This window comes from Drosophila melanogaster, chromosome 3R (assembly GCF_000001215.4).
Source record: "Drosophila melanogaster chromosome 3R".
Lineage (NCBI taxonomy): Eukaryota > Metazoa > Arthropoda > Insecta > Diptera > Drosophilidae > Drosophila > Drosophila melanogaster.
Genome location: NT_033777.3, coordinates 19,246,185 through 19,272,916, shown reverse-complemented (window position 1 = coordinate 19,272,916; position 26,732 = coordinate 19,246,185). Strand labels below are relative to the sequence as shown.

Below are 26,732 nucleotides of genomic sequence, written 5' to 3'. Positions count from 1 at the left end.
ACTGATGGCCATAAATTTCATTTTCTGCAACAGTAGGCCCACAAAGTTTTGATCAACCCCAAATTGAAATGGGCAAACAAATATAAAAGTCTCGAAACATTTTGCAATGACTGCAACCAAGCAAAACCCTATCCATAGCCGTAACCTTATCAGCAAACAAAAGTATAAACGAAATTGTTTTAATTTCCAAATATGAATGGCAATCAATAATCAAATCAACTTTCTACCTGGCACCTCAATCACAGCCTGGCAAGGTTATCCCCACTGCCGAAAAGCGCAGTCTACAAAATTAAAGGAAAGGTCTGGAAAATGCAGGGAAAGTCTACCGTTAACGTGACAAAACAAAAGGCAGCAGAAGGTAAAGTTTTTGTTTGGCGTGCTGATTTACAAGGATACCCTTTATAAGGACATGCACACAGACTGGGAAAAACAATTTGCAAACTAGAAGGAAAATATCAATAAAATAATAATTTACAATTTAGACAATAAACGATATATGTCGAGAAAAGTTTGCACTTTATATTTCTATCTGTATATGTTGGTTGTCTTTTAGATTTGTTTAGATTTGAGCTCTACACTATTTATTTCCTTCAGTGTATCTACAGCCTTGCACGACATGGAAGGAAATCATATTGATATGGCAATGGTGCAGCCCATTGAAAAATTGGACGATGGGCGGCGGAAAGGGGCGGAGCTTTTGGGGGTGACCTGCCACTTTGTTATGTGCCGACACTTCCGAGTTGGAAATTCGTGCCATGACACGGATTCCCCTGGACAGCCGACACATTATGGTCGCACCTAGAGGCGAGTCAAGTCGAGCTGGCTGCCCCGGAACTTCCATCGAGCTCCCAACCCACAACCATGTCAAGCCTGGATTCAAGTGGGCTGCCAACTAGAGCAGGTTAATGGACACTGGGGGTGGCGCAAGAAGGTGGATCCGCAATCAATAAGTTTAGCTTCTTTGGACTTAAAGGATAATTTTGCATTCTTAAATTTCTGCAATGAGCGACACATTATTTAGCATAAAACATACACATCTAATGGAATGGCAATAATATCGATATATTAATTTGACATTTTCTATCATCACATTTTTTGTATCCTTCTATTTTTAGGCCTAATTGTGCAAAAAGTGTGCCACAGGACTAAAGTCAATGAACAGCGAATTCTAAAAACAAAACCTGATGACTAAGCCGCATTTTGTGGTTGCCTCTTTAAGCGTTCATGGTTCACATTTGACTTTCGCTTTGATCTTCCATTGGACATGTCTCAAGTGCACTCGATGATAAATTCCTTCTATAGACATCACCGTCATCATCGCCATTGTGGCCTCATGCAAATTTGTGCCAAAAACTCAATTACCTGACGTGTCAAGTGCCGTGTGTGTTTCAGTTGTTTCTGCAGCCGCTGCCTCCTAATGTTTTTGTTTTTTTTTTTTCTTCTCTTCCACTGGCAACGTGTTGCGCAATAGTATCTCGGCTTCGGTTGTGCTTCTTTCGGTGGTAATATTGATTTACAACGCTGGAAAACGTCTTATGAACAGTCGAAAATTTTCGGTTTAGCATCGTTTTGAAAGCCATTCGAAAGATTTACACAACAGAGGGCGCTGCTCATCTTTTAAGTGCGGCTCTTGACAGCTAACTTAAAATAATTGTAGGTTTTTCCAAACGTTTCTAGTCATTTTTAGTGGTTGTTCAAGGCACATAACAAGCTGTCGAGGGTTTTTCTTGTGGCACCTTTTTTAAAACTCTAAAATTTTGGCAGTAATCAGACAAGTGTATTTTAAATATTCATGGTTATGTTTTCTAATTTACAGGCATTTGGTAACACATTGCTTTTATGTAAAAAGTTATAATAATATATAATTTAATTAGCTTCTCTTGCATTTTTATGCAACACTTACAGTTTTCCTAACCGAAAGTTGTTCTTCGCTCGCTGATGAAATTTCCCAACCGTTTTTCACTTGCTGTTTACCCTTTCAGCTTTTCCGCTTTTCCTTGCCAGATTCTCAACAATTAGCGAATTAATAATTTACAGTTTTCTAATCATCATGGTAATGACACTTCTGTCGACGTAATTGCATCTCCAAGTCATCAGAAAGTTACACACAACTCTCACACACTCGCCCAGTGATCAACTTTTACAGCTTCCGTCATTTTGTATGTGGCATCTGCATCTGCATCTGTGCAATGTTTTTGCTTTCCGCGACGAGAGGAGGAACATTTTTGCAACTTAATTTTTATGACTAGCTGTCGAGCGGGGGGGTGGGGGGAAATGTTTGCTTGTGGTTTCTGTCTGCTGTCAACTGCTTGATTATTATTTTCCTCGAAACAAAACGGAAAGCCGTCGATGCGGTGGAAATGGGGATTTACGATGCGGCCACGTCGAAAAGGGAAAAGGGCGCCATTGGGTTATAAAATCTAGTGGAGAAATGTCAAGTGCAACGCCACTTCTCATCTGCAGCGTCATTCGATTCGATGATGCATTGCTGTTATTTTTAATTACGCCCCGGCAACATTGTCGCCATATAGTATTCGTATAGTAGCATACACTCGTACACACGCTATCAACTACATCATCACACACACACCCTGCGGTGCATTTGCATATGACGTCACTACATTCATTGTTGGGCTGACATTTAAGGCTAGCGGGTCACTATTAGATATTTCATTATGTTCCATGCAGACTTCTCAGGTTTTTCTCCCTGTTTTTCCTTGTCGCCGCTTTGTGTGTGGCGCCTTCCATTGTTGGTGGCTGGTGGTTGACTTGGTGGGTTGCTGCCTCAAGTAGCTGCCTCATATGTACATATAAATGTCAAGGAGCTGGGCTAGCTGTGGGAAAAACTGTGCTTTGATCTCGTTTCTGGACGGCCATAAATTGCAATTAGAAGTGCTGCCATTGCAGCACTTTGAACTTGAATTGAACCTCCAGCATTTGCAGGACTTCAATATTGACCTCCGTCTTCTGTATTTTGCGGATTGACTAACCCCGGCTAACCCCGAGATCACGTCGTCATGGGCTAGAGGAATTTCCCTTTTGTTCTTACCAACCACCAATATTGCTTTTAATTACTAGGTGTGTGCGTGTGTGCCTGTGTGTGGAGACATAAAATTTCATTTTCATATTTAATTACTGAAAAGCCAGCAAATGAGCTCGGAGCTGTTGCGAACTGGGAGCTCTGAGCTGGGAGCCGCCAAGAGCTGCGAGCTGTGAGCAGGCAGCCAGGCGGTGGCAGGTCATAAATGAGTCAACGACTGGACTGCACGGGCGGCAACTTCATGTGCCACATCAAACCAAAACCGAAGCAAGCTAATGTAGAAAGAAATGGCCAAAAGCACCGAAGATTCTATTACCCTAAAATCAAATTACATAATCACTTAGCTTCTTGCAAGGTACATATATCTTTAACATCTTTTAAGTTTCAAACCCCAAATTAAATTATAGTGCACTTCTGCCAACAATCCCATTTTTTCGCCACTTTTATTCTTACTCCCACATAAAATTTAATCAAAAATTGGTTAACACAAGGACAAAAAGATCTTTCAGGATTGTTTAATATTTCCTATAATTGGTGAATAGTTTACAACAAATTTGCACATTATTGTTAAATTTAACTTGATAGATAAAGATAGATATTCTGTCCTTTTAATCTAACGTTTTACGAATGTTCATCTCATTCATGAGCTACTCTGCAGACCCATTCCATTCTAATCCATTGTATTTATTTGCGTAAAAAGCCTTCGCCAGACTGAGATACAAACTAGAATTAGAATACCCCTTGGCAGGGTATAAAGAGAAACGCCAATGCAGAACGCCGTGAAACGAGTTAGCCAACGGTTGGCGATGCCAAAGATTCTGTGGAAATGTTTATTAAACTTGGGGATTTTATGATTATGCCGCCAAGCCCGTGGAAGAGCCTGCCAGTAGCCTAAGCCGAAGTCCAAGTGGAATCCCCATCTCCATCTCCATACCCATCCTCATCTCCATCCTTTTGCTGCTTCTCAAGAGTGAAGATTTGGCCTTCTGCCTCCTGCGTCGGCAATTAAACTGCCCGCTCTGTCGGCCGTCGATGAAATGCCATTCATTTGGCTGTTTGGCTGGCTAACTCCCTGACTGCTTTTGGCCAGGTCTTCATGGCTGCCTACCTGCCTGTCTGGTTGGCCATTCAAATTTCAACTTTGCATAGCCGGGCTCATTTGGTAATTATGTGAAAAGTGCATTTGGGTGCTGCCAAAAGCGTTTTTCCGAGCCAGCCAGAGTCATTTGGCCAGAGATCGGTGACTACTGCCAACTTAGCCGGGTTTTTTTTTTTTTTTTGTGTTGCCAATTTTAAGTAGTTTTTTCCTTTTGGCCAGCTGTCGATGCATGTCAATTGATTTCATTTACGGCCAAGAAGGAGTGTTCCCACCTCCGGGAAAGAGTATTTTCCTGGCATGTGTGTCAGGCTTTGTTGTCATATTTGTCAATAAAGTTGCATTGCGTCTGCGGCCACCGTTAGAATGTTGCGAAGCATGTTGATAAGCCTCTGGTGATTTGTCAAAGTTTCCCGGTTTTCCTGGGTGGCGAAAATCCGAAGGAGGAGAGACCACCATTTGTGGGGTTAATGGCGTGCACAATTCGAGTATTTCGCTAATAATTCAAGAAAATCGCTTGAAGCACAACTGCATTAATTAACGCCAAAATGATATAACTATACCATCGAGTTATGAACCATAAACACAACAACACACTTTCGGATGTGAAAAAGTGTTGCGAGGAAAATTGTAACGCGAGAAAAGTACACAGCAAACATGAAAACGTAGGGAAATATTTTCCGCAATTTTTGCATATCTTGGCCAGGACGAGAGCGGCAACAACAAATCAAATAAGGAGAAATGTCGCCAAACTTTTCAATTCAACTGTCAATCAGTTTGAGATAGTGTCCGGTCCAGACTCTCCACTCCCGACTCCCGACTCCCGATTCCGAATCCAAGTCCAAATCCAAATCCGAGTCCGCGTCCAGCTCTTGACTCCTGACTGCCGCTCAGGCACAGCGGCAACAATAATGACATTTATGCAAAATAGTCATCGAATGGACCAGGGGAGTGGATAGCATCGCCTCGGATTCGATTGGCTTGGTTCGGTCTGGCTTGGCTGGAGCACTGGCATCCACATCGACTGGGGGTGACCATCGACGAAAACTGGTCACCTTTGCCATAATAATTGCACTTGCATTGCATGCAAATCAAATTGTCATCACGCTGCATCTTCTTGGCTCTCTGGATGGGTCCCTGCTGGGTGTCACACTGAAGAAAAATGGTTATGTGTTGACCCTTTTGGTAAGAAACTCGTATGGGGGAGTCAGATATATAAATATATATATATATATATATATATATTACTTTTAAGAACTTTCAAGTTTAAGGTCAGATTTAAGTCTGAATACTAACAGTATTAACAACGAACTAAATTAAGCTGTCGCATTTATTGCGAGTGTGCTTTGGATTTGGGGTGGGGGGCTTGGCCAGGAGCGGCTTTTGCTTTATTGGTCCCAAAGGATAGACTTCTGTCCGTCTGTCAGTCAGTCATCGGATCCAAAGCCAAACGTTGCCGAATGATCGATGACAGAGTTTGTGTTTGATTGAAAGCAATTGGTGGCACCGTCACGTGGTGACCAGGTTCCAGGTTCCAAGTTCCAGGTTCGTTTTGCCGTATCTTTTGCTTTGTTGTGGGCGCACCACCATTGTTCGCTCCCCCCACCACACCCTTTAAGACTCTTTTTATTTATTTTTTTTTTTTTTGCCTGGATTGGCCACAAAAATGATTGCCACACGCGTCTTTCCATACGGAAAATTTATTGCCTGGCTTCTGCATTTTGCTTCTTTTTTAAGCGCTGCGTTGGCGTTAGCTAACGGCACATTTTGCGCTATGATTGTTTATGATCCGTAGAATTAGTTATGTTGACAATGCCTAATTGTTTCGCTGGATGTTTATGTGGAATGCAGATACATTACCATAATGCTATGAGTTCCACTGGGCTGACAAGTTCTGTGAAATTGGAAAGGTTCTACAACATATATGGTATTACAGAAGAGCAGTCTTGAACAGTATATTAAATCTACTTACTTAACAAAGTAAGTTCATAGTAGTTAGCCTTTTGTAAGTATATATTTCTATTTTTCATAAAGTGTACTTAAAGTGTACCTTAAAGTAGACATCCAAGGTAGATATGAGATATAAATAGCTCCTTTATTCCTTCATTTCACAAAAAAAAAACGCATAGCTAATAATTAATCCTGAAATGGAAGTTTAAGCATCTGCGTTGCCTTTGGGCACAAGTAATTACCACGGACCGACTAAGATAGCTTAATATACCCTATCCATATACAGAACCTAATGCACAAAACATTAAGGTGCAAGGCAAATCCGGGTAGCAAATTAATTTATCATATTAACAATTGCCGCATAAAGTCACACGCTCACCACCACCACCGATCGTCGTCATCATCACCTGAGGAAGAAGCTGGAGGAGATTCACTACGTAGAGATGGTGGAGGAGGAGCAGGCAGAGGAGACGAAGGAGCCGGAGGAGGAGGGCTCCAGACTCTAGGGCTCGCTGACTAACTAAGTGGAGGCTTAGAGTCATGGACTTGTGGACTCGGAATCGGGCTATGCCAACAAGTAATGTGCCTCCAGCGAATTGAGCTGGTAGTTGAGCTGAGGTAGTGGCTGCAGTTGCACTGCGGGCACTATGATGCATTTCGTAGATTTTTAATTGAAAAAACATGTTTTACGAGCGTCGCTAACCACGACAACGATGACTACAACTACACCACCAGCAACAACTCAAGGCGCAGCAGATGACGCTGTCTTTTGTTAAGATTTGCGCACTTTTTCATCCCAGGTTGCAGTTGCACTTGAAGTCTACGTCTCCCAGCTAACAAGTTGAATTTAAGTACATCAGCGAGTACGGAACAAAACCCAGAACACCGATCACTGAACACCGAACATGGCTTACGTAATGAGCGACCCGGAGCCAAAGGCAAAGTCAAAGGCCCTTTATTGTGGAATGCGTCATGCTATCGGTGCTTTAAGCGATCATATTAATAGAACAGTCGGTTAGTCGAAGTGGCATAAATTAGGGGTACTCATTGTCGATATATTTGCCAAGGTCGTGACTGGGCCAACACAAAGTAATAAAAGGAGGGCTCATTTTCATTTCGAATTTATTTTTAGAAATATAATTGGGTACTTTCGAAGATAGTTAAACAATATGTGTAAAATAACTATTAATAGAATGTTAAGGGTCCAACCTAATATACTAAAGCAACTATTTACGTACGTTGCACTTGGACAACTATTAGATTAGTGGATGCACTTGACTTAGCCATGAATATATATTTCGCTGTCCGAGAATGTCAACAACCGTTTAACCCCGTGAACAACCTGACTGCCTGACTGCCTAACTGACTTATCAAATCTGCAAGTTAATTGCCAATTCTTAATTAGTGGCCTTTAAGCAGCGACGTTGCATAATCTGCAGAATGCAATTGCAACTAAGTGCAAGAGGCAACAAGCGGAAAATTGAACCTTTTCCGAGAGCGTGGCGCGGACAGAGTAAATCCGCACAGGAATTAAATAAAAGTGCGGCAATTAAACGCAACCTGGTCGGCGTTAATCGCAGCGCCGTTGCTGTGAGAAATGCCAGGTGAAAAACGGCACACGCATCTCCCCAGCGAATTGAGACAGAGATGGCGATGGAGACAGAGCCTTCCAGATGGAGCGTCTGACTGTGACACTTTGAGCTTGGATCTCGGATGGCCAGCGAATGGCGAGAGATGAGGCGATTAGGCCGAGAGTCAGGTATGCACGGTGCAAAAAAACCCACTAGATTGGTAACAAAATTGTTAGGACTAAAAGAACTTACTCCAATTGGAATTAGTTGTACAAAATCTTAGGTTTGCTTTATGTGTCTCTTTTAAGTCAACTGATGTATCTTTGCATCCCACAGGATTCTATCTCATTTGTTCTCAGTGTAAATCCCAAGTTGATGGTGAATCGGGAAGAAAGAAAGTTTAGCTCGGTCTGACCCGGCTACTGAGCCGATGAAAAATGCACGCAGTGCCGAAAGATGGCGAAATAGAGAGAGAGAGATTTGTGGGGAGAATGTGGCAATGCAAAGTAAGAGCCATAACTGAATGCAAAAATCAGGCAAATGGTAATAAAAATTAAAAATGCCGAGAGTGGAAAGCTGTTGCATTTTGCTGAACGAGTATGCGTGCGTGTGTTTGTGTGTGTGTGTGTGTAACTAACGGATAAGCCTTGGAAAATTGACGCTGACAAGGCTTGGCCACTTTGGCCAACGTTGCGTATGCTTAATCTGCCTATTTACATCGTTGCCCCCTCGTTCATGCTCTTTCTTTTTTATTTATTTTTTTTTTTGTTTTTCGTGTGTGCGTGCAACTGTTGTCATGCTGTGACTATCATTAATTTTTCATACTCATAATCATCATCTAGTCAGCGCCGCGCTGAGTTTTCCTCGTATTTTTCGGTGTCAAAATGTTGTTTCTTCTTTCACATTTTTCACGCGATTTATGCGAATTCTACCCTGGCCTTCTTCGCTTCCTCCTCGCCACGAAATCCATTTAGTTTTCATCTTCTAGACATTTCAGCCCCTTCTTATCTGCCGTCGAATGTTTTACATGCAACATATTCGCCAAAATGGGTAGCCGCAAATTTGGGAAGGCTCCTTATTTGGCTGGGTGTTGATATTTTGATAAACGGGCCATGAAAGTTGGTATATGGCGATCCGGGGTTAGGCAATTCTATGCAATAAGAAACACCGTTTCTACTTAAAAAAAAAGGGTTTATGTTAAAGCAATTTATAGTAATAGTTATATTTAAATCAAAAGTAGTTACACCTTTTGTATTTAATTTTAAAGCCTAAAACTGAAAATTATATAATAATATAATTACATGTTATTTTATGTGTTCGTAGTTATCTCTATTTATATACCCATAAACTAAATTACTTCAATTACGAAGACCACATTCCAAGTTATCTTTCAGTAAAAATTAAATGTTTAAGCAATCTATTTACCATATAAATGTTTGAGCACTTTATTTACTATTTAAATAATTTAACTAAAGATAATTTGTGAAAAGTGACATAAAATATTTATGTGGTAGTTGACTCCTCTCATTGCTCATTGGCAAAGATACGGGTAGGCAAATACCTCCAACGCACTTAAATATTATTCAAATAACACAATTTGTATGCAATTTCGCCCTTGGCAATTGTTATGTAAAACGAGGCAGAGAAAAATCTCCCATGTGCCAATTTCCATTGTAAGTTGACCGGCAGCAAACACTTAGCGTTTTTCCACATGTAAATAAATGAAGAGGCGGGATGTGCTAAAAGTGCGGCAATAAAATCGTGCGGCAGAGTGGGGAAAAGTCCAGTCTTGGACCGATTCGACGTTGAGTCGAACAAAATCGTTAAATTAGTAGAAAATAGTGTGAAAAACGACGAGCACACACATATGTATGTATATATGTGGCAGTTGGTGGAGGGAGAGTGGAATCTGTTAAGTAAAAGAAACTTTAAATGGCAATGGGATGGATTTTGGACGGCTGAATGCTTGAACGCTTGTACTACACAACCGAAGACAGTTTAATTACGGCGTGAAGTTGCGCACCGAGTCCGTTGCTTAGCCCCCTGCCCCAAAAACCCTGCCCCTCCATTTCGGGGGTGGTGGCTAAGTTCCGTAAAGTTTAGTGCGATTTGTTTTCCGCGCTTCGAGATGAGATTTTAATGCAAGCGTGAATCATAAAATGCTCACTTGATGTGTTGGTGTCACTTCGGTTACTACCTTCCACCATTTCCTTCGAGCATCGGCTCTTGGGCGAGTCTTCAAAGCCTGAAGACCCAAGCCTGAGTGGGTGACCATATAATAATCCATTGCGAATCGCGCCCATCGGTAATGTCGCTTTGTCTTCGCCCCAAAGGGTCAGAGGTCAAGTGTTTGGTGTCTGAATAATGGCTTTTCAGTCGCTTTAAAAACTGGAGTCGGGTCATCTAAGTTGAGCGGCTGCATTAGATCTAGCAAGTTTATTTCAATTTTCTAGTTCAACATAAGCATAGGTTCTAGAAAAGAGTTCAAGCTCTTTACAGCATATATATACGATTTATATAAGACTCAAGTAAATAACCAGCGATCGATTAATTATCAGTCTTAATTGATCAAAACTCTTTTCGAACTCGAATTAATTATGGTGTATCACGATCTTGGGGCCAGATTGTCAGATGGACATGCCATTAATTCAGCAATGAGTAATTACCTCAAACCCACGACAAGCTTGGCAACATTTTATGACCCCGCAGTTATCTGCAGCATTCAAATGAGAGGACTCCTTTTGAACTCCAAAAGGACCTCATGCCGCTCACACAACCATTAAAGCCAACCAGCTCCAGTGGCCAAATGATCAACCGACCGGTGGGTTCATAAATTAATTGCAGCCAAGAGGATGGAGATGGAATGCCCCGCTCATTAGATAGACTTCCATCGATAAGGAGGAGTTGGAGTCCGCTTGATCGCTTTATTCCAGTGGTTTGCTACGGCGCATGCCGATTGCATTTACCCCTCCCGCCATTCGTTATTTTCCATCGATAAGCGGCGCAATTAACCAACTCAAGCGGTGGTCTGACCAATGGCCATTTAATAAAGTTAGCATTTGTATAATGTCTTGTCAAAAATTTATTGGCATTTTTGCCAATATTTCTGCTTGCCTCAATCTACCAATCTTCGCGGTGTCCCACTCCTGGGAGGGAGCATTGATCTGTTCCGCGATCGCGATGGCTGTTTTGAATGTGATTGCGATCTCTGGCATGCTAACCGAATGCTTCGAATGGAATGGAGTGGACCCGGTTGCTGATCGTCTCTGGTTTTTTTTTTTTTTTTGTCGAGGGGGTGTCGGCAATTAAAACACCGATTTCGAAGATCTCTGGCTGTTTGTTTAGTCCATGATGTCTGGCAATCGGGCAGGATTAAAGCTGAAATGTTTTCACCTTTTGTCTTATTCCGAATTGATTAAATTATGCAAATGTTGGCGGTCTCTGTTCAAGAAATTGCAACTGTGACAAAAGGCGTTGCCATGCACGCTTGCTTGCATTTCCCTTTTGGTTCCCACACCCCCTAAAATATAAAACCAAAAAAAAAAAAACAACCCAAAACCAAACCTCAAAAAATGAATTTCAGTTTCCTAATTTCCATCAAACGGCGCTTTTGTTTTTTTTTTTTTTTCATTCGGGGGGCTGCCATGGCAAAAAGATTCTCATGTTGTCTTTGACTCGATGTCGTCTTGGTTGTCGACGTCCTCGTCTCATAGTCATAGTCACAGTCATCGTCGTCGTCGTCATCCCAATCCACATCCACGTCGTCAAAGTTGTGGTTTTTGTCGGCGGCGTCGGTGGATTTTCAATTTCTAATGTAGTGCACGTTACGCCCTGAAGGGATTTTTATTTTATACAATTTTTTTTTTTGGCTTTACGGTTTTATTTATTTATGCCAGAGTTGCTGGGCTCCAAAGGCACAGTGGTTATAAATGTTATGAATGATTTAGATGGTAATCATTGATTAGCAAAGTTTATGCACGCTAAAAGAGCAATAGTTTCGTTGCAGAAAATTCTGTCATAATCGTTGGATAGAAAATACAAATGAAGCGAATGTCATATGAATCACAAATATTAATAATAAATGATTTAAGATCAGAAAAACACACCTGCCATTCACTTTTCTTTGGTGACATATTCAAACAGAGGTTTAGGAAGAAAATACTACTTATTTGTAATACGGAAAATTCCAAAATCTCCAACCACAGTGCGACATAAAGTTGTTCAAGGTATCCAAAAACGTCATTTGATGACAAACTTCAAAACTTGTGCATGCAATATGCCATTTTTGTTTTTTGGCCCTCTTCCTCCTCTTTTTCCTATTGTTGGCCGAGAAGTAATTTTTGTTGTCGTTTTCATGATTGCTTTGGTCTAGTTGTTGTTGTTGCCGGTGGTGCTAGTGGTGCTGGTGGTGCACACTTTTAGTCATCACCATGTCAGCGGCGGCATAGAGAGTTCAGCCCGAATCCAAACAATCAAAATGATATGCAAATATATGTAAGAGTACCGCTACGAAAAAGGCGTGGGTTAATTGTGACTTTATCATGCAGCAGCGGGGCAAACGAATCCGAGCCAAGGGAAAATCGCAATCGAAAGGAAAAAATCAAATTTATTACAAATTTAAGCATAGAGACCGCGAATCGAGCGAACGGAACGGAACGGCGACGATGGTGATGCGGCAAGTTATAGATTTCGTCATAGTATCTTTCGGATACATATATACTGCCCTGGCGAGACGTGAAAATTTGAAATAAACCTGTCAACAAACACCAACGCCAATCGACTCGATCGGGTCCCTTGCGTTTTGGTGGCTCGGATGTTGTGTGAACTACGAACTCGCGGACCGCCCAGTCGGTGGGTGGGCGGCGCCAAGACTAAGCCACCAAATCGCTTCGAATCACACAAAACACATTAACACGGGGGCAGCACTGGGAACGGGAACGGAAACTGTCGTTCCCATCGACCCAGCACCGCATCGCGCAATCCCAATCCGAAGTTGCCAACTCAGATGCCCTCCAGTTGACCAAAGCGTGCTAAATTCCATATGTGCACTGAGAAAAAAAATGTATTTCTCACTAAAGACACCTTAATGTTTGCAAAGTCGGTTTAATCTGAATGAGGTTAGACTTTTCTAGATATAAATAGGCATGTTAAATTCAATAAATATATAATCTGAGAAGTGTTTTACAACTGTTTCATTAACTATCTTTTGAAACTATAGAGAACATATAAGTTATCTTACAGAAAATTAAAAACAAATAAGTAAAGATTTACCACTGTGCATCTAAGCCAAACAACGGAACATTCAAGTCAGACCCAAAGACGGCGGAACATATGCATCTTGTGAACCAGTGATCGACATGCACATCGCAGCGGGATCTCAGGCACACAGTTCCTGTTTGTAGAGCAGGCGAAAGCCGCGACCCACATACTCGGAATCGGTACGGAAGGGCAGGATGATGGGACCCGCGGCGGTATCCCTGACGGTGGCATGGATGGTATAGTCGTCGCTCTCTCGGCCATCGTTAAACCGTTCTCCGCAAAGTGGAACGGAGTTGATGGCTATGAAGTCGTCCGGACAGTTGAAGATGCCAGCTCCCGCCTGGCCATCGGAGATCAAATCGTTCTCAGCTATTGCACAGTATTAGTTTAAGTAGGCTACTTTGAAATACAATATCTTGAATCTTACCTTCATCTTTGTTGATGATTTGAAAGTCGGGTTGATCACCGCCAAGTTGTTCGGTATTATAGGCCACACTGCAAACGTTTTTCAAGCGGGCCAGGCATATGGCATAGTTCAAATTGTTCTAGATCAATAAGAACTTATTAAAGTTAGTTAAATTAGAAGGCATTTGGCTTACAAAATATGTAGCCTCTCGGTTATCCACAATTGAGCCATCCGTATCATAGTTAAATGACTTTATTACGCCCTCAGCATCGTGGAAATATTGCAAACAATTATTGGGTGCCAAATTGTCGTCCACCTGAGTGACTTTTATATTGAAGGAACGTCCTCCTCCCGATACCTTCATAAAGACCGAGAGATACACTTTGCCCTCGTTTGAGTCACCAACATGGATATAAACTGAAAGATAAGTAAGTTTGATCCCCATTTGAATAAGTCCATGTGAATCCACTTACTATGCTGGCCCGTGTTGATGCCACACAGAATGGGTATCTGGAAATTGGTATTGTGGCCGGAGACTATAAATTGATCGTCTACACAATCACCATTGCTGGGGCGACTTAGCTGAAGATTGTGGAAAATCAATTAAGCTAAGGACTACGCATTTGAGATTGCAACACCCACCTCGAACATTTGAAAATCCAGCCGCAATTGCTGCACTCCCTTCTTCACATTGATGATTAGGACGCAGATCATCATTTCGCGCACAGCATTTGGATAGTTGGGACTTTCGAAGTAGAGGATCTGCTGGCTGGTGACATCGCCACATCCATTGACGACTGCAAGTGAATGAAGTTAGATAGATGTGAGTGTTTCGATATCATGCAAATCGATCGCTGTACTTTCACTCACACACACAGCAGACGCCCACGCCCTCGGCACAGCTCTCGGTGGGAATCCCACCGAGACTCTTGCACTCGAACTCGTGGTAGCAGACGCCCTCCATGCTCCGGATGTCGCCCATGGACACGCTGCACTTCGTGTTGGGGAACTTGATCACCTCGAACAGACTGAGAAAGCCCTTGCCCTTCGAGCGCGGTGCATTGGGTTTCTTCAGGATGAGATTCGCCTTGATGGGCGAGCCGAAGAGGATGTTCTTCAGGGTCTGATGGGGCTGCATTATGGAGCTCTTGGTGCTGGATGGTATCGTCGGCACTGGCGGACTCATTGAGGGCTTCCCAGTTGGCCTGGGCTTAGAACTAGGCTGCATCCCTGGTGAAGCACTCGGTGTGGGCACCATCATTGTGGGTGGTTGTGGTGAAGGTTCCTAGAAAGTAAAGGAAGATATTTGGCAAAGTTTATGGAAACATGGAAACGAACGGGCACACGATGTCTTTATTTGTCACTTAACATTAAGAAAGAAATTTCACTTATGTATATATGTTCTTTATGTTGTTCACTGTAATTTTCTAGACACTTTGATTATACAGTGAGTTGCACTAAAGTCTTGAAAACACCCTTATCGTATGGCATACCTCCACTGGAATGGTCGTCGGACGCATGGGTATCGTGGGCTCTGGTTCCTCCGGCTCGGTGGGAGCTGGTTCAGGTGGTGGTGTTCCGGGCGTGGGCATGGGCATTGGTGCTTCCGTCTCAGGTGGATTTTCCATACCGCCCATTCCCCCATCATCCGCCTGCTGCTGGGCCAATTTGTGGAGGTGGAATCCCGGCTGATATCGCATGCTGTACTGGAATCCAATGCCCTCCATTATCATGCCACCGGGACGCGAGAAATGCGTCTGGATACGCCTGCTTCTCCGCAGATCGCCCATTGTCACAAAGTCGGATGCTTCGTTCCCATCGGCCACGCCCACATAATAGAGCGTCAAAACGAAAGCGCTTATCAACGCATCGGAACGCTTTGACAACATTATTAACGGAAATTCGCGCGGCGACTGTGGCAGATGTTGCACTTGCGGCTGAAAATTGCTGCTGTCGCATGTTGCTGCTGCGTCAGTTGCTGCATCCACCGCTGCTGCTGCTCGTGTTGCATCTTTCTTTGGCTTTATCAGAGCATTAATTGTCGCCTTTCCAGCTTTTTCAACCTTCACTTTTGCAGCAACAATCAAACAACGAAGTCACGGTCCTCTGATTGCACTTGTGATGTTGCTGCTACGTCGGCAGTTGCAGTGGGTAACAGGGTAAATGTTATGCGAGGCATTTGAGCAAGCTCTTGGGGAACTTGTGTTAATTTTAAATGAGTAATTAAATGTGCCGAGTGCTGAACGCCATTTCAGATTATGGAAAATGCACTTGCGAAATGCACAATCCATTTGCAGTCGCAGTTTCGTGAAGCTGCGCTAAATGCTAACGAGAATATCGGATTGCAGCAACGATCTATAAATTAAGATAGTCTCCGTGGGGCCATCACTGAAAGTCGAATAACACTTTCATAATTAATAATGCCTAACGACATTCAGTCAGTCGCTGCAATCACCAATCGATTATGCAAATTGAGGTCGATGATGTCTCGCAAATTGCAAACACGGAATGCATCGAAACTGAAATCGATTTAATTGCGAAATAGAAGAGCACTCGAAAACATTTAGCAGCTTTTTATGCGCCAGCATCTGCATTTCAGCGTCACCACCATCACCTCCACTCGCTATAATCATCATCATCATCATCATCGCCGACGGATCATGGGAGGATCGGAGTGCTCTCACAGCCACATGCATCATGCACAACAAGGTTAAAAATTGTTAATTGCTGCTGCGACGAACGTCAAACGCCAGCTACACTGCAATTGCAATTGGTATGATTATGCACAGTTGGTAACTGCCAACTGGAAACCGACAACTCCCAGCTGCCGCCACTTGTCGTTGGCGTTTGGCAAAAAAATATAAAAATAACTATAAATAATTGCGCACTTGACAAATAAAGCCTGACTATGGAAAATATGATGAGCTAGTCAGCACAAAAAAAAAAGAGTAAAAATGCCATTTTTCTGCTGAATGCAGATACATTTGACGCGACAGTGCGGGCGTTTAGTTTTAAAGATTATCATTATGAGCGGTTACTTTTAATGGGCTGTTTCGAAGGGGCGTATTTGGAATTTCGTGATTGATGCACAACGTATTCAAAATGAATTTGCAATTAATCATGATCGGGGCTAGAGCTTCCATTAATCCAGCACTCGAGTATAATCAATTACTGGTATGCAGATTCTTGACGATGCATTGATGACGGATCTCAGCTCTGTCGTAGATACGATTAGGATGTAGAGTGCAAATCGTTGCAACCAATTGCTGTACAATAAAATATAATGTATGTGCTTATAAATATTTACCTTCGATTAATCCCAATGAAAAGCCGAAGTGTTCTTCGTATAACTCAACTTGCCACACGTATGAGCTTAGTATACTTAATGTATTTGCGCAGCACTCCAGCTTCTGCCACATCTGCGACTTAAGGTCCGCAGCCATCCACGTATCCACCCATCGGTAGATTCTTGTGAAAAGTCTGCCCCGCAGTCTGCTTGGATTCCAAAACAAACCGAAGCACAGAAAGATGCTAAAACCAAACCGAAACGAAGCCAACCTGATCAAACCACACGTACAGACAATTCCCGTCCATTAATTGAATCAAATCGAACGTTACGCATGCGTCATGGCGAAATGACAAAGGGAGCCGCCAGCACATATAGCACCACGACCACTGGGAAAACCACTGGAGGAGCGGCTCGCACATGCAGATGATGATGACGACAACGATAGTGCCGGCGATGGGGACTCTTCCCGCCCAGACAACCCCCTCCATAGCGTCCCCCCCCCTATTGCGTCCACCAAAAGCGTTGTGTACACAATATTGTTAAAGCTATTACTTCATGTTATGTTATGTTATGTATTTGTACACTGGGCAAAGTGGAAATCGCAGTTGGAGCGAAACTCCTGAAGCTTTTGAAAAGTGGAGGGACTGCAGTTAAGTGGAGGTGGAGCAGGAGTGGCGACCAAATCAAACTGCCCCGCCATGCCGAGTAGTGGGTAAAGCCCACTTAATTGACGTTTAGTGGACACTCGAATGCAAATGCTACAACGGCTAAAAAGTTCTAAAGAACACTGTGAGAAAAGACAGGTATTGAACAATGCGCAAAGTTACTTAATAAAGATTATTATTTGAACACTATGGTATTGCATGGTATTGCTTACTGAAATTCATTTCGTGAGTTATGCTTTTGGCCACATTTTTTCACAGTGCATCGATTGGCAGCAGCGAGTGTGTCAGCCAGGTGGAAGCTGCGTGGATTTGGCGGGCGCGATTCTCATCAGTGCTATAAGTAGTTTTCCTTTCCGAACTCAAACGTGGATGCCTCTGACTCCAGAACAGTCTATAGCCCCACTCCGCCACCGCCGCCCAATGATGACGTTGATAATGAGCATGTTGCCCAGTTGCTATTCCTGCTCATGATTTCTGAAGATGCGACTGCAGCAGAAGTAGCTGGAGTAGCTGAACCCAGACATCATTACAATATAATTGATGGGTTATAGCCGTCTAACGGTAAAGCCAAAATGTTTCCTTTTTCACTCATTCGAGTATTTTTGGATAGGCGGCTGGTAGCTGTGGAAGCCAGTTTTTGGCTGGAAATTATCATTGTTCCGCCTGACAGCTGAGAAGCTGTGCGTTTGGGCTTAAAGTATGAATATGGAAAATGGCTATAATGCCGCCAAATCGGGTGGGTAATGTGAGCGGTTGACATAGAAAACTACTTAGGATTGGTTGGACTTGGCTGGAAGCTCCATGGGATGTTGGCCAACGGGAGGTCAATGAAGTAAATATTTATGGCTTAGCCTCTGGAAGCTAACCAGTTTAAGAACAGGTGCCAATTAATAAAATACATTTGCACATTTCCAAAAACATTGCTACTGCTGAAAATAAATACTCATATGGTATTATTGATTATCATTTTAATACAAGATAATTCATTTAATTGTTATTTATAAAATGTATATATCAGGCTAAAAGACTTCATATATGTATTCCCACACTGTTTGACGTTTATGAAGTTCTGTTCTCAGGTTCATAAAAGTCAATGCCGAAATTGGTAACAAAAACATTCGAAAACCACCTCCTATATACCAAATCAACCGATACGGCATCAATTTTTTGCAGCACTCAAAGAAAAACCCTATTCATTTCAATGTCATTTGGCGCTGGAGCAAAAAGCAAAAGGCCAAGAGCACTGAAAGTGTATCTTAAAAGCGTATCAGTATCTGTATCTGCAGCATATCGAATCCAAATCGAAGCGTTTAAGCAAAAACACCAGAAATTACAGCAAAACATTTGCGGTTACCGCATTTTTTGCTTTCTGTTTTGCCTTTTTATTTTCGTTGTTTTTTGCGGAACTCTTAGCCATAATGCCGCCTAAACCGCAGCTGTATCGTTCAATTTTTCCTTTTCTTGCCTTTCAGATACGCTGCACGCACCACAATGGAGATGTGAATGGGGATGAGGATACGGGAGAAGGAGAAGGAACCGGCGGAAGGATCGACTGGGCTAAGGAAGGGGCCTGTTGGAGGGCGGGAAAGTAAACTGCATTCGATTGGGTTGATGGCCATAAATGGTGCGTTAATTAAATGCTTTATTAACATAATGAAATGCAGCAAGGTTTGGCATAGGAGACGCAGACTGATCCCTGAAAGGTTGAATAAATTAAATTAAATGCATTTTGTTAAGTATTTATCTTGCAAATTAAGAGGATGTAAGGTACATTGAAAAATTTACTTTTTTGAACTTTGTAAGATGTAATTTATAGTTTAAAACAATAATTTTATCTGTAAACCAAATTAACAAAACACCAATTAAGCTATTGGTTTGGCATAATACTCCAGATATTAAATCATTCTGCAAATTGCATGTTAGACCAAGCTTTAAAAAGGGTTTTGAGTTTGGGGTAGCGCTCCCTGAAGTGCTTCTTGGCCAAAACCTAAAGTTTGGGCTAATCTTCAACGGTCATTTAGCCTTGGGTCGTTGGTTATTTCGACTCTGCTCCATTTTGCGATGCTGGGCATGCAAAATTAGGACCGAAAAAGGATGCGAGGCGGAAGCTTGGCCAAAACGCTGGCCACCAGATTGTTACCGTTGCCTTTTCGGCTTTTTGCCCTGTTGGCCAGCCAACACTTCTTGGCCTGACCGGGAGCCTTTGTTTTCAGGGGACTGGGACTCCGGAGTGCGTTTATCTTGCGGTTCCTTTTTTTTGGGGGGGGGTGGGGGGGCTCTCATACACCACACACACACACTCCACGCCATTGATCACGATCCATAATGAGCGATAACTGCAGTTGAGCTCGATTTTTTTTTATTCGGCTATTCAGCTTTTGTTAGGTCCTGAGATTGAGAGCGGTATTTTATTTTTGCAGCGCGCTTTTTTCTATGTTACGTATCTGGCGGATACATTAAGTATCCGCATATCGCTGGCTAGCATGTAGCGGCATTTTTTGTTTGTCTCCTGGTAAATTAAACTGTTAACTTGCCATGTTTAGCTGCCATTGTTCGGCGGACCGGGCTAAGCGGTCTGACATTGTTTTGCCCGCTGCTCCTTGGGCCGACCGCTCGTGGGTTACATATGTACATATGTCTTTCGGGGGATCGAGTATCCAGTATCTGTATCTGTATCGCTATCTAATCGCTTTCTAATGGTCTGCGGCAGCCAGCGCGATCTATGTTAGCTGTCAGTCGGTCTTGTTTGCCAAATAGATTTTTTCCCTCTTAAACATATTAATAAATTAGAAAATGTTTTTTTCTCCTCGCTGTTTGCTGCTGCTGCTTCTGCTGCTGGTGGATTTTTTCTAGCTGGCCTTTAAACTTTAATGCATAGAGAATTGCATGTCGATCGATCGACTCGCCTGCAGAATAGCCAACCTTCAAAATTAAGTTGTCTCGGTTATTTATGTTTAATTGCTGGCTTCTGGCTACAGTGTTTTTTCTGCAAAGTTTTCGTAATTAATTACCATCCATAGTGTGATGAACTTTAAGCGGAATTTGATAGCAAACGACGTTTTTAACGCCACGTATTGATTTAGATTCCACTGGGGAATTCCTTTGCAAATCATCAATATATAATCGTGAGAAAATCGTAAATTTAGCTGCTAGTTGAATGTTTTCTTCGGCGACTGAAGGAAAACTCATGCATTTTTAATATACCCATCTGCATTTGGTTGGATTTCCCTCGAACTTCCTTCAGCAGTCGGAGAAAAATTACACCCAATATTTTAGAGTCGTACATCAAGTATTTAGCAACTTTCTAACCATCTGCATAATAAATTGAATACATCAGAAACTATAAATAATTGCCAACAACTGCAGGTCCCAGCCGGCAGCGAGTCGCTCACCAAAATGAAGAAATTTTGCCAGAATTTCGGGATTTGTGCGTGTGGCTGACCCGAAGATGAAGGCGAAGGCTAATGGCACCCAAACGACCGGAACGACAGGCATTTACAAGTTGGCCAACTGTGCGCGACAAGTGCAGAAAAGTGGCAATAAAGCGACTCAAGTACATACTCGATACCCTTCAGTAATCCAGGATTATCCACCTTCTCTGAAACTAAAAGATATCATATTTAATGTAATAAATAATGTTTAATCAATAAATATATAGTTAAATTATATATATGTTAGCTATATGTCACATAGTAAAGTAAAATTTATATCTAGGATGAATTCTGCTAAGCAATCCAAAACTTAAGCTTGAGGGGATGGTTACCTAATATTTCACCTAAAGATTGGGCAATAGTTCTACAAGGTGTCTACTATAAATGCTACATTATTATATATAATGTGATCATCTATAGCTCCCTGAAAGTAGCCTTGCATTTCGCCGCTGTAGTGCATCCAGTGGGTCCACCAGAGCGCATCCATCCTGCTGCCAGATGAGCATCACCGGTGTGTGTGCCACAAGCCAGGAGATGACTGCGACAACAGCAACATTGGCGAGTCCAAGAGCAATATCAAGGCAACAGGAATAGCAACAGGGGCCAGGCAATCGGCCAAACTGTCAGACATTGTGCGTTGTGTGCCAAAAAGAGCAACCGCAACAGCAACAGCAAAAGCTACGGCGACTGCGGCACAACAGCAACAGACAGGCAAGAGACAACGGACATGCAACAGGCGCAAGTCAAGTGAATGGCCAATGACCACCAAATTGGCAGTAAAGCATACAAAAATAACTTCAAATGGTCAAAAGGTTAACAAAATCAAGCAGAGAACAAGAGGAGACAGCCAGCCAGGATGCAAGGAGAAGCGGCTGCAGCGGCTGCTGCTGCTGCTGCAGCTGCACGCTCAACATGTTGCCAGCATTCCGTCAGAGGCAGCAGCAACTGTTGCACGTTGCTCGTTGCCGGTTGCCGGTTGCCAGTTGGCGGTGTGCTTGTTGCAACAGCAACATAATCCCCCAGCCAGTGCGCAACGAAAAAATGATTAATGAGTTGCCTCATTACCTGGCGAAAATCAATGTCTTGCGCATATTCTGTGGGCCAAGAACCCGAGACGAAGAGCCCAAACCTGTCACAGCCACTTGGCCATGTTGCTGTTGTTGATGCTGATGCTGCTGCTGCTGTTGCTGCCGTCGTTGGTTGTCGCATAATAAATCGATCATAATTCTCAGTCGAGACTCAAATATTGCATGTGTCGACGCTGATTTCGATGCCGACGTTGATTCTGATTCCGATCTGGGACCAGCGACAATCAGCTCCTGTCGCACACGACGGCACATGCAACATCAGCGGCAGCAGCAGCAGCAGCAGCAACATGTGAGTGATCCGAGACGGCATTTGCCGCACTTGGGCTTTGACTTTGCCCCTTTTCGATGGCATTTTTTGTCTGTCTTTTTTTTTATTTTGCTTTAATTGCAGTCGCGCGCCTGAGCTGGCAACCCATCTGGCTGGTGGTGCTGACTGATTTTATTTATTAAACTGTTGACATTCTGTGTCGCCGCTGGCGCCCTTGATAGCCATCAGTCGATATCTAACCAATTTCGAAGGAGAGGAGTGGCGCCGATTTATGGCCACTTGTATTATTGATGGACTTCATGGCCACGTTGTGACTGGTCTGGAGGAGATTCTCTCGCCCAAGGACCAGATGTAATGAAGGATTAACTCCGCGCAAATAAGATACCGCCGATTGAGTCACATTTCACTGCGCGTTCGATAAAGTGAAAGTGTGAGATCGTAAACGAGAAACTATTTAATCAATGATTACACAAACGCACATACGCTCAGATATGGATTATTGCTATGATAACACAATATTATTTATTTAAAAACCGAGAGTCAAACGGCGATTGAACACCAAGCGACGTCGCACAGGCCAATAGACCGATGCGATTGAACTCTTTATCGCCGTGTTATCTACTCCGATGCAACTATGTAAATATTGTAAATCTATAAAGGCGAACGGCAGTGCCAAATTGAACTTGAGAACCTGATGGTAGGGGAGGGGGGAAAATAGTACTATTTATGGCCCCTTTATCGGATTCCCAAGAGTGACTGGTTAAGGTTTACCTTTCCCACATAGAGCTGATATTTCCCGGTATCTGTGTCGAATTTCAGACTATTTGATCTTTCGGTGGGATTGTAATAAACGAAGAAGACCGAAATATTAAAGTCAACAGCACGGCGTCGTCGTTGTGGTTGCCATAGCTGTTGCTGTTGCATGTAGCATGTTGTTGTTGCTTTCGCTTGTGCTGCCGACAACAGCAACAGCAGCAGGGCAAACAAGTTGAATGGCATCCAGAGATGGGCAGGGAAAGGGATTGTGTACTGCCAACAGCAGTTTGATTGTTATTGCCAATGAATGAATGCACTTGCTCCGAGGATTTGTCTGCCAGACGACCAACTTATGAGTTTCCATCTACAACTCCGGTCCAAGAGATGCGGCTCCTGCTCCAGCTTCGTTTGCCCCGAGGGTTGTGGCAACACATTTTGCGGTCTGCAGTTGCAGCTTCTGCTGTTTCTGCCGCTGCTGATGCCATTGTTCCCACTGCCCCACCGCAACACTGCACCACAGTTGGATCCCTGCGCCGCCACCAACTCCCATCCAGCGCGATGGTGTTGCTCCTGCGTAAGCCTGCAGGGGGTGTTTATGCTGTTTGTTGTTTGTTATTTGCCGTTTCGCAACTGTGTGTTGGCAATGAATTGGCTGCAAACAACATTTCCGTTTTGGCCATTATATGGCGCCCACTCTACAAATGGGCGAGCATAATAGCCGGAGGGGGAGGTGGTGCAGTTGGGGTTAGCTCCCCGTCGCCGCTGACATTTTCACACTTTTCAGCGGAGTGGGTGAGCAGCTGTTGGCGGCGGGCAAAAGGATTGCCTTGCATTATCCTTGTTCATTTCCCTTATACTTTTATTACTGATGATTTATTGATGTCCCTTTGTTGTTGGCGGCGTGGGGTTTTTTCATTAACTTTTTATCAAAGATCGGGGGTTGGACATAAATAAATGAAGGACACGAGCAATCACTTCAAGGGTTATGAAAACTGCCAAATTAAAGGGCAAACATATGAAGTATCTACTACCGTTAAACAAGATACATGTATAATGTTTTAAACGTTGTTTTCATTCACCATTCGTTGGTCTTCTTCTGATGCACGGTATTGCACTCTTATAGTAAGTAATTGATGAATTTTAATGGCTTTCAAATTGGTACGATAATGTATATCTGTTTTTCAGAATTTCAACACCTTCGCCAGACAATAGCATGCTGCAAGTGCCGCAGCAATTGTCCATTGTTTCGGGTATCCTGGCCAACCAACCGGCAATACATAACTACATAAATTAACGGACCTCGATTCCAGGACCAGGACCACGGAAAGGGATCGGGCCAGAGACGTAGGGATGGCGCAGTGTCGACAGCAGGAATCGCCACCAGCTCTTCAATTGATTTTGCGAAAGCACTTTGTTGGTGGGCCCCATCTCAGAAACGGAACACTGCAGCACTAACTGGACAGCGGACGGCGGACAACGGACGACGGACTTCGAAGTTCGAACATTTGAGACAATGGGGCAGCAGCAGCAGTAGCATAACAAGGGGTATTGTGTGCACGTATTGAATGAATTGCCTTTGGCTTTCATTTCAGCTCTTTTTTCTGGGGCTGCAGGCTTCAGTCCAGTTTGGCTTTGTCCTGGCCGGGAAACAGTTCGATTGCGGGAGAAAATGAAATCAAAGTCGTATCAATTTGAAACCTGTTTCGATGTCGTTGTTAACACATGTTAACCAAACGTAGCCAAATTGCCAAGGAAAATGCAAAAAAACGTGGCAGCAGAAATCGAAATTGATATTGTTTTTATCTACATGAGTTGTTAAAATTACAATATATATGTAAAGTACCAATCTCAAACTTATAAGGCTGTAAAATCCTTTTTAAACTCACTTAACTGAATTCTACTTTTCATAAAAGGTGACAAGAACTAGTTGACTCTGGATTTTCTGACACTTTGCATCTGGTGTTCAATTCAACAACACCAGTCACATTAATCTTATATTTCGTACAAAACCGAGCCATATTTTATTGTAAATAAAATTCGATAAAATTTCGGTGGACATATTGGACGAAGATGTCCAGTCTGCAAGATATTCCGCTTGCCGACCCCGAGGGCCTGTCTGTGGAAGGTCCCGAGGTGGCCCCCGCTCCAAAGTCCAATTCCTTGAAGCGCTTCTTTAAGATCAGCAAGAAGCCAATGATGCGCGACCAAGTGGAGGATGACGACGAGACATCCTCCCAGGACAACAAGGACCTGGGAAAGTCAAACACTATAAGTCGCTTCTTTACCCGGATGAAGGGAGCCAATAAGGGTAAGCTCTTTTGACTGGTATTAAATATGATTTGTTGAAAAAAAAATGATTGCCTAATGACTTACAATTAAAAGGAGCTCTTCTTGAATAATCATAAACCCCACTTGCCAGATGTTCAAGATCCTTCGAGCTCGGTGGTCGAACCCGTGGAGCAGGATAAGCCGTTGCCGAATGCAAAGCCCACGATTAAGACATCCATTTCATCCTACTGGAAGATACTGTTCAACCGGCAGAAGAGCCAGCGCCAAAACGCAGCTTTAGGGCAGACCAATGCCAATAAAGAGGATAACGAGTCTGAAGAAGTCCATGAACTGCAACCAGTAAGCCAAGATCCCGATACCGATCCTCAGCCGACAGTCAAGGATGAGCACGATGAAATGGAACGTGGCACAGATCCGGAGCCACCCAACCCGAAGCCCAACAAAAGTGTTGCCAGCAAGGCATCCGGTCAGGAGATTGTCAGTGCCTTAGAGGGCGGCCAGCTGTCTACCAATGATCACGAGAATGCGGCTTCCATTTAGCCGTCTTCAACTAACACTAATCAAACCCGATGTCTAGTATCTCTACCGATCTCGAGGCAAAGGTTTAGAAATCAGTTAGGGAGCTGATTCAACCTTACACAATATATACTCTTCAAACACATCCCTGCTAACTGACATACATACAAGAACAAACATTTTCGCTTTGATTCCACAAATGATAATTCCGAGCTCACGAAATAAACACATACAAGACCCCAGTATGTTGTCATGTCATCCTTTGTGGTAAATCCATCCGTTTTTGTTCGTCTAAGGGGTCACAGAGTTCAGTTAAATCGGTTGTTAAAACGTCTTCACTGGGGGGTTTTGATTACCTAAACGAGTTTCATGTTTTGCGTTGCAAACAGTGGGGTTAAAAGGTGCCGCATGAGCCAGACAAGCCCGAGAATTATTTGAGGTTTTCACTTTCGAGGGAAGCCCTAAAGATGAGCCACCCCCAAAAGTTGGCTAACTAAATCACGTAATGAGTATTTAATTGTTGGAAGGTGTGCTATTAAGGAATAAGGGTGCAGAAAGTTTTATTTTAAACTTTATTTCAGTATCAGTATACCAGTGCAAATTTCTTGGCTCAGTTCCAAAGAGGTAGATATAGATATATCTCAAGAATGAGTAGTTTTCTTATCTCGTGTCAGTACTTTGGAAAATCTGAAACACACCAGTTGCATATCAGGATAAACAGCTGGGCGATGTTTACCAACATTGAGCACAATCTGCGCAAACTCCGGACCCGACTGAAAATAGTAAATATTTACATTGGCTAGACCAAAACAAGCACTTGTTGAAAGCCGACCGGTGAGTGCGGCAAATGCGAGATAAACACGCGATATGCGCATGTCCTACTTCCGAACAGCTGTTTCTGGGGGCTGCTGTCGAGGGTGGGTGGTAAAAGTGGGTCAACTTACCCTACAACTTCAATTCCCTCAAATTCCCTTACATTTAAGCCAAAAAATACTAAATCACATAGCCTATTTAATAATTAAATATATTTGAAATATATTCTAGCTTAAACCGCTTGATAAAGTGTATGTATAAGCCTGTATAAAAGCCAAATTGGTAAGGAGGGGGT

General features: G+C 43.0%; 2 protein-coding genes across 3 annotated transcripts; one reads left to right on the top strand and one right to left on the bottom strand.

Annotated features, from left to right (window-relative positions):
* Positions 1 to 12,784: 12,784 nt before the first annotated feature.
* Positions 12,785 to 16,140, bottom strand: CG14280 (uncharacterized protein). Of its 2 annotated transcripts, none has more exons than NM_001300476.1 (7): positions 14,816 to 16,140; positions 14,193 to 14,607; positions 13,965 to 14,119; positions 13,796 to 13,904; positions 13,516 to 13,739; positions 13,344 to 13,461; positions 12,785 to 13,285 (listed from the first exon to the last, which is right to left on the bottom strand). In NM_001300476.1, exons 1-7 carry the CDS (start codon positions 15,209 to 15,211, stop codon positions 13,035 to 13,037), a joined length of 1,668 nt encoding a protein of 555 aa, NP_001287405.1. In that variant the 5' UTR covers positions 15,212 to 16,140; the 3' UTR covers positions 12,785 to 13,034. The 2 variants fall into 2 exon arrangements, with proteins under 2 accessions (NP_001287405.1, NP_650797.1); NM_142540.2 differs by having other exon boundaries at positions 14,816 to 15,651.
* An 8,640-nt stretch (positions 16,141 to 24,780) lies between these two features.
* On the top strand, positions 24,781 to 25,865 carry CG5217 (uncharacterized protein). Its single transcript, NM_142539.3, has 2 exons — positions 24,781 to 25,127; positions 25,239 to 25,865. The coding sequence occupies exons 1-2, from the start codon at positions 24,890 to 24,892 to the stop codon at positions 25,646 to 25,648; spliced, it is 648 nt and encodes a 215-aa protein (NP_650796.1). The 5' UTR covers positions 24,781 to 24,889; the 3' UTR covers positions 25,649 to 25,865.
* Positions 25,866 to 26,732: the final 867 nt, after the last annotated feature.